Source organism: Pteropus alecto, unplaced genomic scaffold (assembly GCF_000325575.1).
Source record: "Pteropus alecto unplaced genomic scaffold, ASM32557v1 scaffold22, whole genome shotgun sequence".
Classification (NCBI taxonomy): domain Eukaryota; kingdom Metazoa; phylum Chordata; class Mammalia; order Chiroptera; family Pteropodidae; genus Pteropus; species Pteropus alecto.
The window spans coordinates 6,385,601-6,404,796 of record NW_006434839.1 but is presented as its reverse complement, the minus strand read 5'-3'; the positions used below and the strand labels follow the sequence as shown (position 1 = coordinate 6,404,796).

General features: G+C 39.6%; 1 protein-coding gene across 1 annotated transcript in view; it reads left to right on the top strand.

Annotated features, from left to right (window-relative positions):
- Positions 1-19,196, top strand: part of EXOC4 (exocyst complex component 4) — a 643,761-nt gene that overhangs the window by 449,856 nt on the left and 174,709 nt on the right. The window contains 1 exon segment of the mRNA XM_015588393.2: positions 1,885-2,104. Within this exon segment, the coding sequence (XP_015443879.1) occupies positions 1,885-2,104 (220 nt within the window).

Genomic DNA, 19,196 nt, shown 5'->3' with positions numbered 1-19,196 from the left:
CCAATGCATGGATATAAAAAACGGCATCTCAGTATAGTTTACTTTTCATTTTTCTCATATGAATGAAGTTAAGAATATTTTCTTGTTTAATGGCCATTGTATTTCTTTTACTGTAAACTTTTTGTATCCTTTGATCATTTTTCTACTAATTTGTTTAGTTTTTTTCTTAGCCATCATCTATAAGTTGCAGATATATATCTTCCCAGTTAGTCATTCATTTTTTTGCATTTATTTTATTTAATTTCCTTTTCCTTCTAACTTTTTTATTGAGAAAATTTTAAAGTACAAGGTAGCGCCCTTGCTTTGCATAGCATCGTGGAACTAAAATTACCATGCAAATCAATCTTAATAAGGAAAATCACAGTTCTGCGACTTTAAAAACTTTTATCAAAACATTAAAAACTCTTATAAATGTATACAGATATGAACAATAAGAAAGCTAATGTACTCAGTCCACTGTAGCTGAATACATTAGAAACAGTGAGGAATTGTTTTATTTCTGCATTAAAATCCTACCGAGTAGTTTGAACAATACTTGCCAGGATTTTATTCTTTGCTTGTCAGAGCCACGAAATATCTCCAAGATTTCCTGTGACGTGCGACTTTTGGCCGGCATCACTTCCTGTGGTCTTCATCCCTTTTGTCACACCACTTTCTTCGTATAGGTCAACAAGTTCACCTTCACTCTGGCCGCATTTGCCTCTCAAAGGGGGGCAGTGTCAGCATTCCGATGGTCAGCTATTTCTTCTATAAATCCATTGACATTCAGTTCAGATTTTATTCCCACTGTTACCACTCTGAGTTTTCTTTCTGTACTTTTATCTTTTTTGGCCAATTCTCTCTTAAAATTATCCTGTATAAATTGTCACATGGGTTTATCACTGGGAGACAAGGGGACAACACAGCTACATGCTTTGCTGTCTGTACCTGAACTGAATAACATGTTCAGTGATCACTCACCGATACACTTTGAAAGTAGGGACATGATTGATCATTGATCATGATGAACATCAATTATTCATGTAGAGATTTCAGAACTGAATGGCTAGCCTCAAAGTTTATACTTTTTGCCATTATTCACAGTTAATATACTGGGGTGACTAGAATTTAAACCTTGGTTTTGGAGGACTGGTGTTAAGTAAACTTCAATAACTTAAATTTGTGTATATCAGAACCATGCAAAGTAAAGCTCCAGTGTAGAAAAGTACAAAGAATAACACAACAACATCTGCATACTTATCTCCGAGTTTTGACGGTTATTAACATTTCACTATTTATGCTTTAACTGTGTTTAATAAAGGAAATAAATCATTACAAATAAAGTTGAAGTTGTCCTTTGTCCCCCACCTCCCATTCTGTTCCATATCATCATGAATTAAATGTTTATTCTTTATATTTTCTTTCTTTCTATCTATCTATCTATCTGTCTAACAATCTAACATTTCTATATATATATAGAACTATATATATATAAAACTATATATATATAAAACTCGGTGAGAACTATGTAGTATTTAAGGGTGTGCTTCTAAATTTACATCTTAATTTGTTTTCCGTTTATCATGGTTTCCTTTGCTTCTTTTATACTTATTTCCTTCTTGAATTAATAAAAATATTTTGTCTCCTCCCCCCCCAGTTTAGCAGTCATGTTTTCTATTTCATCCTATTTCTATACAATTAGTGAAATAACTGGTGTTTAAAATATCTATGTGTATAGACATAGATAGAGAGATGAGTATTATAGAGTGATAACCTGCTCTTGTTAAGAATTCTGGGAATGTCTCCATGGATACAGCCGAAGCCTCGAGATACTCGTGTGTTTTGTCATATTTCTATAATATTTTTTCTTGATACATTTAGCAACCATCATACTCTGTCTTCCAGATTTATTCAGGAGATTGAGCATGCCCTGGGACTCGGCCCGGCCAAACAGTGTCCTCTTCGAGAATTTCTCACTGTGTACATCAAAAACATCTTTCTCCATCAAGTCTTGGCTGAGATCAACAAGGAGATTGAAGGAGTCACTAAAACATCTGACCCCTTGAAGATCCTGGCTAATGCAGACACCATGAAGGTGCTGGGGGTACAGCGGCCTCTGCTACAGGTAACAATATACTTTGAACTTACTGTTTTTATCAACAGTTTTCATTGCCTTGGCAAGAGTCACAAATTGGGGAGGAAAAAATGAAGAAGAAGAATTACCCATCTGTCTCCATATCATCAGGGACAAAATAAGAAATAAATTAAACAGGCACTAGGGAAATTTAGAACTAATGTAGAGTTAATAGAAATTACTTAAGATCTTTAAGAAAAACATGGTTAGCTTTGAATATGGGATGTAGTGAGTCTCATTAACATTCTGTCAGCAACTCAGTATTTGCCTGGAATTTGCCCTTGAAAGGAATTCTTTTTCCATTGGTGAATGCATCCTGGAGTATGGAGGACTTCCGGGAAGGAAGTTACTCAGCCTAACCTCAACTCTACCCATTTGAGTCCAGACTTAGAGCTGGGAACTTGTCCAGCTCACGATGAATTTGAACCCATCAGCAAACTGGCTTTTAAAAGTCAGATCACTTAATTAAAGTGATGCTCTTGTTAGTATTGAAAATTTTAACTTGAGTATGTAGAGAAATGGTTTCTGGGCAACAGAAATAATTTCTCAGTAGATATGTGGATGAATAAGCTGGAGGTATTTATTTTATATTCATATGATCCAGTGACTTGAAGGTAAATATAAAACTAAAAGAACATAGTATGAGTTGAATTATAGTTATACATTAACTAGTATTACACTGTAATTAAATCTTTATAATGTTTCTTCATTTAAGAGAAAAAAAGTTTATTTTTTACGTAAGTGACATGATATGAGGTATCTCAAAATGTGGAAAGCTTGAGCTCTTCAAAGAGAAATTGTATAAACGGAAGGGAGTTACAGTTGCTTCATTGCTGACCTTACCTGCCTTTGTATACGTGTCTCTTCATTTTTCTTTCTTTGTACATTAGAATTAATGGAAGTGCCGGACATTTCATAGGGAAGTGTCCTCATTAGATGCATTCTGTTTTTAATGAGCCGACTCTTCTATGGTATTGAGAAAATAGAGGCATTTGCCTCTCCCAGAACATGCATTATAGCATCACACCAAGGAACAGGTTCATTTTGGTTGTCTGAGTCTGTGTTAGATGTGTTCCTCGTGCAGATTCTGTACTGAGCATGGGATGGGTGAATGACCAGGGCACGTGCTCACGCATCCCTCTGCTCCATTCCCCTTCCGCTGGCTCTTTGCATGGCTGAGACCTTCTCTCAGTCTCAGTTCAAATATCACCTCCGCAGGGAAACTTTTCCTGACTATCCTACCTCAGGAGACCCCTTCCCTGGTTATTCTCCACTTCCATCCCCCCAATCCATTCTCGACACTGCAACCAAACTCTGGACGATATCACCAAAGCTCCCTTGCCAGGTGACATAATCAGATTCTAACAGTAGGTAGCACTAGCAGCAGATTGGAGGATCTGAGAAGAAAGAAGTTGGGTTTTTTTTTACCTCCTTCCTTTCTACTTTGGATCATGGTTCTGGCTGCAGCTACATCCCACCATAACAGTCCTGCCAGGTGCCACTCCCTCCATAGCTCAAGCACCACCCGCCCTTCTCCTTACCCCTTAATTACAGCTTTATTCTATGACTAGTTTCTGGTGTCTCAACATCCCTTGCTGCTTCTTTCAGTGCTGCCCGCACCTCTGTAAGTCATCTCTTGATTAACGTTTCTTCATTTGAGTCATCTGAATGGAATTCTTATTTTGGTCAGGATCCTGAAGAGATCTCCTCAGTTAGTTGCTATTTTAACGTGATGTCTTTCCTTCTTAATACAACAACTATAATTATTATTTCCTAACTTGTTTATTTTCTGTCTTTTCCCACTAGAATGTAAGTTCCAAAAGCATAGTACAGTACCAGGCAGCAGGACTGTGCTCAGTAAATAATTTATTGAATGAATGCATACATGCATAGGTAGGTGGGTCGATGGACAGACACAGTGAATACGTTTTGAGAGTCGTAAATAACCAGAGTCAGAGTGGGAAGAGGAGAATAGGAAATAACAAGAACTTGTGTACATTTTTCTTTTGTCTGACCATATCATTAACTTCCTCTCCATCAGAAAACCTTTCAGTATTGATGTCCCTGAAGTGTCATGTTCTTTGCTGCACAGAGCAACTTTAGTATGCTTAGTGTACTGAATTTAAAAGACAACACAAGACAACAATGTACTACAGAGTCAATCTGTAAACTAAAGATGCTGGCTTATTAAACAGTTTTCAGCTCGAGTAGCAGAGACACATTAAACCTCATAACTAGTTAACTTCAATCTGGGCCATGTGAGGGCCACCCACTAAATTACATCTCTGGGTAGTTTACCTTTGTGCTTGTCAAATGACACCCAGTCTCGCCACCAGCCTCTTGTACATGTTACTCTGCCTCTTGTTTTTTCAATCAGTTACTCCATTCTAAGAACTCCAGTTTTACCCGTTCTGTCTTTGACTTGGTCAAGATATGATAATTCTGTGTAAGTGAGTAAATCTTGAAACTAAAGACCATTCAAGTTGTTAACTTCCAAATTTGTTTTCAGAGCCAAAACACCTGCTTTCTTATTTGGTTATTTTGTTGCCCTCTCTTTCTTCATAAATTTTTTATTATATGAGAACGCAAATTCGTTAGACCATATCAATAAATTTGTTTAATATTCTTAGAGTTATGAGATTTAAAAAGCAAATGAAGTGATGGTTGTTTTCCTTTCCCATGTTGATCATTTCTCTTGCTTTATAATGATTGTAAATTGTTTTCTAGCATAATTTCTCATGCTCAAGTTTTAACGTTTCTTAAATATGTTTCTATGTCACTTTGATATATTTTTCTTGGCGAATTGTAGGTGACTGATCTGAAGAAAAACTAAGAAATAATCCTAAAAAATTTTAGCTGAGTTTCCAACACAACTGTTAAGAAGGGAGCTTGGAGAAGGATGTATGTGAAAGATGCAAATGAGTTAAGAATTTAGGTACATGAAGTGTCAAAATGTCCATTAAGGTCATCCCTTCTGCTAGAGTAGAAGAAAGGATTGTGCCTGTCCCCTGAGGGGCCACCCAGTGTCATATAGCATCAGCCCAACTGGATTCTCCAGGAAGAGTGAAAGGACAGCTGTCTCAGTGCTGTTGTCGTTTGTTTGATGATGCACAGATGCAGAGAACCCCAGGACACCTGTCCTTACCTCTCGTAAATGGCATCTGGGCAGCACTGACAGTTAGTTATAAATTTCCATGGGTGATAATGTGCTTTCGCATCAGTAATTTCACTTTCTAGGCACAGAATTCATAGAGGGGAATTGATGATGCACAGATGCAGAGAACCCCAGGACACCCGTCCTTACCTCTCGTAAATGGCATCTGGGCAGAAGTAAATAAAAAGGGGGCGATTACAAGCATCATTTTATAGGTGAAAGAGCTGTGCGAGTATTGGCCCCAAATGATAGAGCAGCACAGTACTGGCAGCAGTGGAACAGTAAGACTAGCGATGGTACCATTCATAACGGTGGGTAGTGGTGATGAGAGCAGCTAACACTCTAGTAGCCTTTAGTGTGAGCTACTACACTATTTTGAGCACTTCATATGTTTTTAACTTCGTTTTACATGTATTGGCAACAGCTTTGTGAGGGTGATGTTCTTATTATGGGGAGGAAACTGAAAAACGGTGAAACTAAATAACTTGCCCACGGTCACATAGCTAGCAGATATCAGAAGTGTAATTCGAACCCAGGCACCCAGCCCTGGAGTCCATGCTCTGAATGAGTTCTATTCAAAGCTCAGCCTAAGGAATGGGCTTGTCTGTAAGGAGCTGTTACCAGTTTGCTAGGAGCTGTACAGAATTTGACAGTAAGCATTTACACCCCCTCCTCGTTTTCTAAAGCAATTTGTCATTGTTAAATCTAATAGTTAAAAAAAAAAAATTGAGATTTGTGTTTTGTGTATCTTTGAGGTTTTTAAAACTTCTTTTTTCTAGTAAATAAGTTCTATTGTATTTTACAAAAGTATCAATCTACGACAAGTGGTGATAAGGGAACCTGGCCTCTCACTGTAGTTACGGACACACTAGTCTCGATCTCTTATTTCCTGTATTGCCTCACAGAGACGTAAAGGCATAGAACCACCCATCTCTCATCTCAGCGCCCAAAGTGCTTTCCAACAGATGGAATAGTTTGGGTATTTTTTGTAGGGAGTTCTCCCCTAAAATCCCAGCTCCTAGAATGGTGTCTGCTTTAGAGGAGTTACACAATATTTAGTAAATGGGTGGATGGATGGATGAGTGAATGAAAATGAATGAATTAATGATGGCTTCCTTAGTACAAGGGCATGTGTGTATGTTCTCCACTCATGGTATAAGAGTCGTGGTCTTGGGTTCAAAATTCTTAACAAAGCTTAAATTAAAATGTCACGCTTCTTAAGCCTACAGTGTTATCAGCGTGAAGGCAGGATTGAACATACCTCATGGTCTTACTGTCTGAGATTTCACTTTTTTTTTCTTTTGCAAAATGGTTTCCCCATGTTGCAAGGCAAAGCATGCTGATACCCTCTCCTGTCTACAGGAGCCTACAAATTGTTTATTCCTTACACTCAAGGAAACATTCACTCATTTCTCTACGTATCATTGATATGGAGATGTCATTCAACTTATTTCTTTAGCGTCTCCATCCAAAAAAATGGCAAGAGACTAATGCTTAAGGTGCTTCCCTTTTGCCTGTCAAACTGCTGAATGGGCATCAAACTGTGTGAATAGAAGCATAAATAAAGTTTTTTCTCTTACCACTTGATGGAATACACTATACCCTAGCTACTTAGAGAGCGTTCTGTGGAGGAGAACATGTAGCTTCTGAGTCAGAATCTGCATTTGTATAGTATTGCCAGGTGATGCGTATGCACGTTAGAGTCTGAGAAGCACTGCCTTGTACCAGTGCAAGACAAAGTGTGGTCGATGGACCGTCAGCATCAGCATCTCTGAGTTTGTGAGAGGTGCAAGTTCCTGAACCTTGCTCTGCTTTGGGTTGGGGCCCAGGAATCTTTGCTCTAACCAGCCCTCCAGGCGATTTTGATAGAGACTAAAATTCTAGAAGCATGCCTTACATAATCCCACCATGCCCAGCTGGAGGTTAGGAAATGGGAACTGACGCTGTGGGCTCAGCATTGTGGTGAAAATAGTAGTCATTTAAAAAAAAAAAAAACTATTTAGCTTTGTTTCATACAGGCCCAGAAATTGAAAAAACAATATTTGTGGTGGCAGCAGAAGCTGCTTCCTAGTCTAGCACATTGCTGAATTTTGCAGAGTTCTTTCCCAGCACAGGATGAGCCTACATTTTCTGGCTCATGTAGGTCGATGTGAGATAGAGGCAGCTTTTCTAATGCTTAAGCTCAGATTCTCGCATTGGAGGAAAAAACATAAGCTGTGCAAGTAAAAATTTTAGGCAATCTCAAAACATCTGAAGCATATTTTCATTTTTCTCACTGCCCCAGTATTTGCCAGTCCCTCTGAGGAATGAGACGGTTATAGAGTCAGCCCCCACACACCACACTCTTCCTTAGCCAGCTGCACTTCCCACTGTTACCTGTGGATTTAGAGCTGTGATCGTCGAAAACAATACCCGTTAGAATCACCCAGGAGCTTTCTGAAAACACCACAGCTCAGATCCCGTCCCAGAGATTCGGCTCGGTTGATCAGGAGTGGGGCCCGGGCATCAGCGTTTGTAAGATGCCAGGTGATCCCCACATGCAGCCAGCATTTGTGCCACTGGCCTGGATCTTTCTGTGCCATATAATCAATTATTGCCCTGAGAGGACTTATATAAAAGTTATGGCTGAGACATACTTTAATTCAGTCGGGTGTGTAACAGGGCTCTCTTTGATACTTTGAACCAAGCTTGGTACCCAAGCTTTGGAAGCAGATACAAATGGATTTAAATCCCAGCATTTCAGTTGAAAAACTTGACCAATCTGCTGACCTTTGTGTACCTATCTCCTCCTCTTTAAAGGAAGAATAATAAAATATGTGTCATAGGAACACGAGAATCATTTCTAATGAATGATTAGATGAAATAACGATTGTAAAACATATCTGCTTTCTTCCCTGTGTCACGTATGTGTCAGCTTCAGCGTGACCCCTCTGATACATGTCACCTGCCTGCTCTTTAACTCTCCTTTACAGCCTCCTGACTTCTGCTGGTGTGCTCCACCATTGCCATCTCTGTCTAGATTTCAACCTGCATCTCCTCTCATCTATAACTTGCTGTTTATCCACTCCTGTTCTCTGTCGCCCACGCAGTAACTTCTATTTCTTGCCTCCCGCCACCCTAGTGTCACACCAAGAGAAAGTATTGTTTTACCTCCTTTGTCTTTTTTCCCCGGAGTGTGTCTACTCATCATTTATTAGCAGCAGAAGCAGTATGCAGTGTTTATGACCACGAAAGCTAGTGTGTTTGTTTCCTAGGGCTCCCATAACAAACTTGGTGGCTTAACACAACAGAGGTTTATTCTCATCATTCAGAGTCCAGGGGCCACGTCCTCGCCACAGGCTCTAGAGGAGGACCCTTCTTTGCCTCTTCCACCTTCTGGTGGCCTTGCCGTTTATTGGCTTCTGACAATATAACTCTGATCTCTGCCTCCGTCTCCACATGGTCTTCTCTCTGTTGATCAGGAGTGGGGCCCGGGCACTTACAGGATACTTTCCTTAGATTTAGGGCCCCTACTAATCCAGGATGACCTCATCTCAGTCTTTATGTTAATTATATCTGCAAAGACCATATTTCCAAGTAAAGTCATATTTTGAGGTTCTCTGTGGAATTGTGGAGTGGGGAGACACTGTTTAACCTACCACAGCTAATAATTAGAAGCAGGTTCTATAGAAAGAGATAGATTCAACGTGCTATGTTTTCCTTGAAGACTCTCTGCAGAAAGCAGTGTAGAAGTATTGCTGTTAAGGCACTAAGAACAGGGAAGTCTAAATTCTAGGTGTCAGCGAGATTCCAAACAATTTTTTTTTTTGGTAGGCTGAGTGATTGCTGGAGCTGTAGGTAAGCCTTATTGAAGGTTGGTAGACACAACTGCTTACAGTGTGATGATTTGCTAGAGATAATTACACTGATGCCCAAACCTGTTCTCTCTCCTGCTAAGCCAAGGTCCTGCCAGTAACCTCTTGCTGGTTTCCCAAGGAAGTGTGGTCAGCAGCAGTAGCATACTGCTTTCCTCACATCAGATTATGTTCAGATGAAGACCGTTGCATTTGAGTGGTGTTTGCATCCCGGCCAGTTGTTGCCGTTCCACTCGGCGGTGCACAGTAGATTCAGCTTTTATTAGCATAATTAGATTAGTCCCATTTAAGGTCTGCTGGAAGGCATCGTGATCGAAGATAGAGATGATGACTTGATTTTTTCCCACCTCTGAGAGGCGGTGCTGATGGTCTCACTGTGCTAAAATAAGTCTTAGAACCAAGATGTTTGGGGATCTCACATAATTCTTCAGTGTCTGTCTAGACCTAAAGAAATATGAATTAACCATATTGTTTACTTTTGACTTCCTTCAAATTTTACTCTTATTATTTTATTTTATTCATTAGCAATATTTGTTTGGCCTCGTCATGACACTGAGGGGCCTCGGATAACTTCAGGCTTTATTTAGGAAATTGGAGGAGAAAATGCCTTTATCCTCATCCTTGGTTGCTTAGACTGTCACTGCAGCTTTCAACACTCATCTGTTCACTTCTGAGACAGCTGAGCAAATTAAATTTTTCATGACTGATGGGGACTTTCGGGATTTTATAACATTTATCTCCCATCTTAAAAATTGTTTTATTGAGTTGTGTTGTTTTTGTATTATTAATTCTATTACTGGTCTAATGCATTTTAATGTTTGTAGAATTTTTATTGTGATTCCTCATAGCCATTTAGGAAAATAACTAATGTAAATTTCATCTTGGCGTGGTAGGTAAAGTATATAAAATGAGGATCTGGTCTTCTTGTCAACACAATGACCTTAGACAAGGCTAGGCCACTTATCTACCCTGAGCTTTGTTTCCATTATCTATAAAATGAGGATGATGCTGGCTCAGCTACCTCATAGACTAAGGTGGAAAGCTCAGTGGGATCATGTATTCATGAGGGCTTTATGAACTGCTCTACATATTGAGCTGTTGTTTAATAACTATTATTGTTATTGGTCCACATGCCCAGTCACCATTATTTTAAAGAAAACAGCTATAGAAGTGAGCAGTGTTTCCTGTTTTATCAAGAGCTTCACTAGTTTTTACCAACACATTGTTTTATACGTGGTTAGATAACCCGTATAAGAAACTGACAAGATTTTTTTTCTAAAATTTATTATGAAAAGATTTTAAGCAGCTAAAAAAGGCCGAAAAAAATCGTTCAGTAAATACCCACTTCCCATCCAGACTCTACAACTAATACTTTGCTAAATATGTTTCATAATAGAAGCAAACTTGGTGATTTTGATTCTTCTTTAGCCGTCCCAGAATTGAATTCCGAGTCATTCTCTAAGTTCTTTACCATGGGGTTATTCATAGGTTTTTAATATCTTACTTAGAAAATCTGAACGTAAATAAATAAATTAAGTGGGAAAATAATTGCATTGTGAAAAGTGTTCAATTTTCTGAAAGTACCCATTTAAACATTTCCTTTAAATAGTGTCATGGAACACAAAATTGACCAGTTTATGCTTGTGATTGATCTATATTTATTAACATAATACTATAAGGGAACTTGTCCTCATAACTAGAGATGAAAAAGGCTGTGAAGTGAGCCAGTGAGATGATTTTTACATACAGGCAGAATAGGCACATAATATGATCAACTCAAATTTTTACAAATATCTTTATAGTCTTATTTCAGGATGAAAAAGAAACAGGACTTTGTCTAGTTGGCTAGTTTTCTTAGAGAAGTTCTTATTAACTAGACTTCTATAAGTAGCTTTCTGCAAAGCAAGGAGGTGGAGGGAGAGGGTATATATACTATATATAGTAAACTACCATACAGTATAGTCACCTAGGCTCTTGGAGGAAGCCCAGAAGGGCTAGAAATGAAGAAATTTGTTTCCCTTTTGTCTGCAGAAAACCCTCTGCAACCAGCCTTTTACATTGTATAAGAACCATTAGTGATCTCAAAATTTGTGTTTTTTGAAGTCATTCATAATTCCAAATGTTGTCTCCATCATCTCTCACGATGCGTTTGAAACCGATTTGAATTTAGATGCAACTCTTCAAGAATTCATTTATTATATCTGGGTTATGAGGTCATTTTAAAAAGAACAAACCGGAAGTCTTTATCCACATGGAAAGGAGAGTCACGAGACTGACTGCTGAATGAGAAAGTATTTACAGTCAGCGACACTTGCTTTCCAGCTTTGCTTGGTACTAGGAGACTTGTCTGAGCACCAGGCTGTTTCAGTATAGGGCTAAGCCCTGGGATTTAAACTAGGGTTCAGAATTTACTTTCTAAGTCAAGGTAAGCCCACTGATGGCTGTCTTAGTTCTCATCTAGACTGTTCTATGAAGCAGGGCTTATTTGGGGTAAGTATTTCGAGCTGTTGGTTGGCTGCTGTCTGTTTTGATCTTACTTGGACCCACTCCTGGGATGAGCGGAAGAGAAGGTGTTGACTTATGCTGATAGAGACCGAACTACGTCAACACTGTCGCTCAGATCTTTAGAGAGCTGCCTTTGCCAGAAATATATTTGACTTTACTTGCTAACAAAGGCATCTTCAGATTTATTTCTTTCCCTTAAACACTAGAGAAGAGGAAGAGAGTCCCATCAAAAGATACCAAGAAGAGAGAAAAGGCTGGCTCGACAGCCCGAGCAAATGATAGTTATCATTTCTGGGAGCAGCAGAATTGCTGATCCGGCCAAATTCCTGGAAGGAGCCAGAGGAGTGGAGACAGAGAACTGCTGTTCTTGGGGAATTTTGGAGGTTCTTATCTTAAGTAATTTTTGCCCTGTCTGGGTGTTGCAGCTCTGGCTTAGAGATGTTCTCGTGAGAAAGTGAGGAGAGAAACATGACTCTCTCAGCTTGAAAGTTAAATAGCCCTTTAAGATTAACTGTTCAAATAAAGCAGCTGTTTCTCTTCGTGCTTTTCAAGGATCCTGTCATCCTCAACAACTCATGCCTACTTTATTTTAGCATGCACACTCTAAGATGGACTGGTGTCTGATACATCTGCTGTAACAAAAGTGACATGACACAGCTGAGTAATTTCCACTGTTGAAATTCTGATAAAACTAAGTGATAAAACACCTGCTTTGTGCTATCACTAGACAAGGGCATGTGGAATTACAGAAGATATTTAAAGCATGGCTCCCATTTCTCAGGAGCTTCCCGCTTAGTTAGGAAATCAGAATTCCTCACACCTATGAATCTGAGAATAGTAGAGGACAGTTCATCATCCAACACTGAATGTGATGGTTCAGAAGATTTGCAGATTTAAGAGTTGAGAGAAACCACTGAGGGCTAGAGGATTCAAGAGACCTCAGGCGAGAGGAGGGTCCTTAGCTGGCCATTGTAGGATGTGTAGAAATGGAGAAGGCAGAGGAGAAGGTGACCCAAGCAAGGGGCCTAATGTAAGTGAACACAGAAGGCGTATTCATGAGGCAGCGAAACTAACCCAGATGAGTCAAGGAATGAATGGAGAGTGGGGAATAGGTTCACATGGGGGCACAGAGCTCTGATAGGGGTCTTAAGTGCTGAGCATAGCTTACTCTTGAAGCGAGAACAGGTCCAGAATCGTGACGGGGTGCATGCTAGTGGAAGCTCCTTTAAGGCAGAGGGGGCTTTGGCAGTTCATGGGCTGGATTAGAGGACAGAGAGCCCGCTGTCCGGGAGGCCAGCCGAGCCAGGGTAATCCAGCTTTGAAGGGAAGACAGAATTTCCTGTGAATATTTCTCTCCAGACTGAAGCTTCAGAAAGTGACCTCATGGCTGTCTGAGGTTTGGTGAGCCCCAGCATTTTGCTCAGCTCAGCATTTGAAGTCAGTCTTTTGATCGATTGTCATCATTGGCCAAACAAACCAGATAGGCTTACTTTCTGGAGTAAGTATTGTGCTCATAAATCTTCATCAGCTTTTCCTCTCTGAGCTTTCACAGGCAGTGACTGGATGGGGTTCTTCATCACCTCTGCCCACAAGAGCAGCCATTCAGCTGCTGCAGGGTCATATTTATTTAAAGATTAAGCTGTACATTCCTCATTTATTGCCTTTTTAGATATACAGGAGCGCTGTCAGTTAAAGTCCTGCTTTGGGGAAAACGTAACACAGCTAGCTCATTAACAGGTTATCTATGTCATTATGTCCTTTTTGGATTGTACATATTGGAAATAGTCTTTTGAGGAGAGGGAAAAAATCCATCTAGGCTTCTAGTTTCTCATTCTTTTTCTTCTTCATTTTTATCTGCTTTTTTCCCCTCCATAGTTACAGCTATTCCCATGATGGACGGTCATATCTTTGGAGTCCACAATGCCCTGAGTAATCACTTGCAAATAGCTACAAAGTCACATTCAGATAACTGCACTTAAATGAGTCATTCTGTACCTCTCCTCACACACTACTCTTTGCCCTGTTTCAACCACAGGAACTTAATTGCTTCTTCCTTTTTGTTCCACAAAGCATTATTTAATTTATTCTCCCCTTGGTCATTCCAAGGTCAAGGCTGCCTATCAGGTGCTTACAGAAGTGCCCTGGCGACCTTGCTTGCTGTGTTTGCCCATGGCTTCCACGGCTTTGTCAGAATGAGCAGCCTGCCTGAGCAGAGAGAGGGCTGGACTGTCAGTTAATTTCATACCTCTCGAACAAGAAGTATTCCCCTTTTCTTCCATCCTTCCAGAGTTTTGCTTTGGAGCCAAAAAAAAATCTCTGACACATAGTAGGCACTCACTCGAGTGAATAAAGTGGAAATTACCAACAGTTATGCTAAGGGACAGCCTCTGGCTTACACAGCTAGAGATAAAGTATGTAAGAGTGGACCTGTATCGTTTGCCAAAGAAAGTAGCATTAAATATTTGGCTTTTTGTTTCAGAAAAGTTTTAAATTTACAGAAAAGTTGCAAAGATAGTACAGATAGTTCCCTTACACCCCACACTCAGTTTCCCCTATTATTCACATCTTAGATTAGTCTGGTATGTTTGTTCCAGTAATGAACTGATGTTAATACATGCTTATTAATCGAAGTCCCCACCTTATTCGTATTGCCTTGTTGTTTAGCCAGTCTCCACCAGGATCCCATCCAGGAAACCACGTGACATTTAGTCTCCCTTTTTTAATGACCTTGACTGGGTTAGGTGTGTTGTAGAATGTCTTGCTACGTGGATTTATCTGGTGTTTTCTCATGATTTGACTGGGAATGTGTGTTGTGGGAGGGAAGATCACAGAGATAAAGTGACAGTCTCATCACAGGATTCCAAGCGTCCATCCTGTCAACACGACTCATCACTGCCGACGTTAACCTTGATCACCTGGCTGAGGCAGCGTTTGTCAGGTTTCTCCACTATAAAATTACTCTTTATTCCCTCTTTCCATAATTTTCTATTTGGGAGGACGGCACTGTGACAGCTCACGTACTCAAGGAGTAGGGAATGCTGCTCTGCTTCCTTGGTGCTAGAGAATGTGCATAAATTACGTGGAATGCTTCTGCGTTAGAGATGCGCCTCTTCTCTCCCATTTTATACTTATGCAGTCATTTATCTATGACATCATGGACTCACGGATTTTTATTGTATGTAGTGAGTTATAATCCCGTACTACTTTATTTAGGTGCTCAAAGTAGTCCAGCTTTGGCCATTGGGAGCTATTTCATTTGGAGCTTATATCTTCTGCGTCCCTATCTTTGTGATTTTCAGCACTTATTTTCTGGCACTACCAGGTGCTTCAAACTCCATCTGTATACCTTCTGCCCCAGTCCTAGAATCAGCCATTTTTCCAAGGAGTCTCGATTCCTGTTATTGGAGAATAGTATTGGCAGCCAAGATTTGGAGACACGATATGCTCGTTGCTACTTGGGCATCATTACTTCTCGTTCCTCTCAGCTGACAGAGAAAAGAAATATATGTGTGTATACTAACACTCATGTGTATTTATATCTCTGTATATTTCTGTACGTAGCCACTTATATCTATTTATTAAGCTAAAAATGAGTTTATACTGATGTCTCCAACTCTAAGAGTTACTGTATAGATCAGTCTAGCCTCCTCCTCTTGCTTATCTGTAACTTTCCTCTTCAGCAGTGAAAAATCTGGATCCCACCACCACCTTTCATGTACTTAACTGTGCAGTTACAGCAGCGTCAGAATCACTAACCCATACCCTCGTGGGAAACAGCCTTACCACCTAGTGCACAGTTCTCTTCTACAGTTTCTCTTGCCTCTACTTTTACAGACTCAACTCATTTCCAGAATTCCTTGGGTCAGCACTTTTTTCTCCTTTCAAGAGGGTTGTTTTATTCATTTTTAATCCAGTTAGATGGTTTTGTCACATTCCTCATGCCATCCTTGAATCCCTTAACCTCCTAAATGTTTTTTTTTTTAATTTGCATACATTAAAGTTCATTCTTTGTGCTTTAAAATTCTGTGAGTTTTAACAAATGCATAATGTCATGTATCTGCCATTACAGTACCATACAGAATGGCTTTTACCACCCCCAAAATCCCTTACATTTTATCTCTTCAACCCTTCTCCCCTCACCCCACACCTAATCACTAACCTTTTTACTATCTCTGTAGTTTTGCCTCTTAGAATTGGAATCATATAGTGTTTAGCTTTTTCAGACTGGTTTCTTTCGGTTAGTAATGTGCATAAGATTCATTCGTGGCTTTACATGGCTTGATAGCTCTTTTCATCATAGAAGAATATTTCGTGGTATGGATTATGGATGTGTTATCTGGTTCAGATATACCACAGCTTGTTTATCCACTCACATACTGAAAGACATCTTGGTGGCCTCTATTCGGGACGATTATGAATAAAGCTACTATAAACATCCATGTATATGTTTCTGTATGGTCGTAAGTTTTCCAATCCGTTGGATATGTTTTTAGCTGTGTGGAAGTTGTGGGAATGAGTAGGGTTGTGGCAGTTTTGAGGACAGACTTATATAAAGTATACCATAGAGCTAAGTGTTTTAATAAAAGTATGAGAGTGATGAATAAACTGTTAAATCTAAGAAAAAGGCAAAAGTAAAAATAATTTATTCTTACTCTTAGGTTCTATTTTAAAACTTACTCTTACGTTCTATCTTTAAAAAAAAAAAACAAAAAACTTAGCATTCCTTTCCAGGAAAAACACACTCTCCAGCTCTCCAGCTCCACCCCCCACTCCCTAAAAAAACAAACCAACTTGCTGCAGACATGCTGCTACCGCTACAGCAAAGCCCAAGTCAGGTGACACAAATCTTATGTCCGAGAAAAGATAGTCATAGGAATTCACTGGTAGCAGACACCTTTAGAACTTAATGATTTTTCTTCTTCCAGCTCAAATAGGGGAGAAAATCTATGTAAGGGTGAAAAATAGCTCTTGCCCATGAGAAGGTAAAAAGGCATAGGGACTCATAACTATCTATAAACTGGAATTAATGGGGCAAAAGAGCAAATACAACAAGCCTTTTACCAAGTCGTTCGTACTAAGAACAAGTAGATTTATTCTGGGATTTGGGGTTCCTCCCCAGGGGTTTCTTATAGAAGGAGCTAAACCCAGAGGACACAGTTGCATGGGAAGTGAAATCCTACTTTGTCAAGATCTCAACTTGTTTTAAAAAAAAAGAAAAAAAGCTCAACTTGTGTCACTCAAGAAGGGTTTTTCTGTTAAGCTTCCTGGAAGAGATGCCAGGAAGAGGGGACGTTAAGAGGCCTCTTGCTTGCACACCTTAGACAGTAGGTATGTGTACTGCCTGGGCGATGGAATGCGTGTCCACAAGAGGTGGCACACACATCCTTCTCAATGTACAGTGAGTGACCTGCACATCAGTAAAACATAGCTGTGGCTCAAAGGCTTGATTCCATTACAAGGCCTCTTTGTTTGTAGAGGAATTAATAGGGTGAATGGAGTATAGGCAGAGGGGCTGGATTATAAGTGCAGAAAGATCTTTCTCCAGCACCCACCATGACAAGAAATTTATAAGCTGCAAGTGGTCAGAAACTTTTTGATGTATAGAACATAAATTTAGTTGGTGAATGTTTTAAGTAGTCCCTAGACAAGCTATATTTTTTAAAATCTTGCTATAGTTCATATATTTGTCTAAAATGCATTAGTTAAATATTTATGTAATTAGTTATATATTTATAATATCTAGGGTGTTTGGGGATACTTTTATGGAAATAATCACATGTGACTAGATTAAAAACTAATTTCATTCTTAACTAGCAATGTCTAGGAAAAACCAAGCTAGTTGGCTCCTGACCAGACTCACTTCATCAGTACCGACCTAGTTGTAGACCTCGTACCTGGTCCTTGAGCCCTCTCTCCGCCTGGGACAGGATGGTACCCTCCCAAAGCAGAATAAACTGGATCGTTTTAAAAAAAAAAAAAAAAAAAAACCTTTCATAACAGCTATTCCATACTTTATTATGGAAGAAAAGATCAAAATATAACATTCTCAAAAGCAAACTCTGAAAATGCCTTGTACATGGGTAGAAATAACTGATCTATTGCTTTAGAGCTAGCTTAGTGAATGCAAATACTTCAAGTAATGGCAAAAATTACAGGCTTTTAAAAGTTCTATTTTCTTCTCGGACATATAGGCAAAGCCTGGTTTACTTATATGACAAAAATATAACAGCAGACAATGAACGTTGTAACTAAACTCATATACATGGGACAGATATTCTTTAGAAATCACAACTCTGTTTAATAAAAGACCGATTGCGTGTGGTTAAACCTGCAGTATGAATTTTCCCCAGCTAGCGTTGCCATTCTCCATCATGTGAAGTCTAGACTTCCGTAGAATTTTAGAGCTAGAATTTTACTCCAGCTCTGTCACCAGAGTCAGGCTCAACAAGTGTCTTGCCTCAGGTGACACGTCTAGTAAATGGCAGCTCCGGTGGTGGAATCCAGGCCCCTCTCCTGCTGACCCAGTTCTCTTTCTGTTCGACCTGCAGTGTTATTTAAAATCCGCTACCTTTTCATGTACTGAATTATTTATTTACGTTGGATTTCACATTTTCTTACTCGTGCTGTAAGAAAAGCGTTTTGTTCTGCCTAACTTGCCAGAGAAGTGCCGTTTGAGCCACCTCCTACTTAGGGCGGCTGTGCTTTTCCTCTTGCTCCTCTCTCTAAAGGCAGAGCACGTTTCACTCCAAAACCAAATAGCAAGCGTCTCTCTCCTAATTTATGGTTTTCAAAAATTTAGAGTGTTTTTTTTCCCTTGCTGTCCAGAATGCTGTCTGAAAAGTCACAATGGTTTAAATAATTGATGGCTACTTTATGAAATTGTCAGCCGGGATCCATCCTCCTGCCTCCCCCAACCACAAGTCCTTGAGCAGCTAATCCTTTTATGTTGTATTCTTTTTTTTTTTTTCCCCCTTCCTGGTTTCATTTAGATAATTATATTATTCACTCTGGAATATAATTGCCGTTATACTCGGGGGGAGGGAGGTGGAGTCAGGTGGGCTGCCTGCTGTTGGCATCTGCAGGTTATAAAATGTCTGTTATGCCCTAGCCTCTAATTTCTTTGCCATCCCACCTTTTAAAGATTTAATTATACCTGTGTAAAAGCATAATTTGAAATGTGACTTCTGATTCTTTGGGAAGATAAAAGAGAGATTAATCCATTGTTAAATAGGAACAAGCGTGGGACAATGGAAAAAACTCCGGATAGAATTCAGGGATCGGAACCATTTCTGAATGTCTGCCGTGTACCAGGCACTGAACTCAACACTGAGGAGTGCACAGACTTAAAAGAAATGAGAAAACTGCGCCTTAGGAATGTACGTCTTGGTGATCTGCTACCAACGTGTGATGTGACAGTGGGCAGTGTCATTGTCTCTCTGGGCCTCAGTTTCTCATCTCTAAAGGAGGGATATTGTGCCTCTTCAGAATGTTCTTCTAGCTATAACATTCCAAGACAATTTGAAAAAAAGACCATAAAAGTAGTAGCCACATTTCTTTCTTTCAGGTTTAA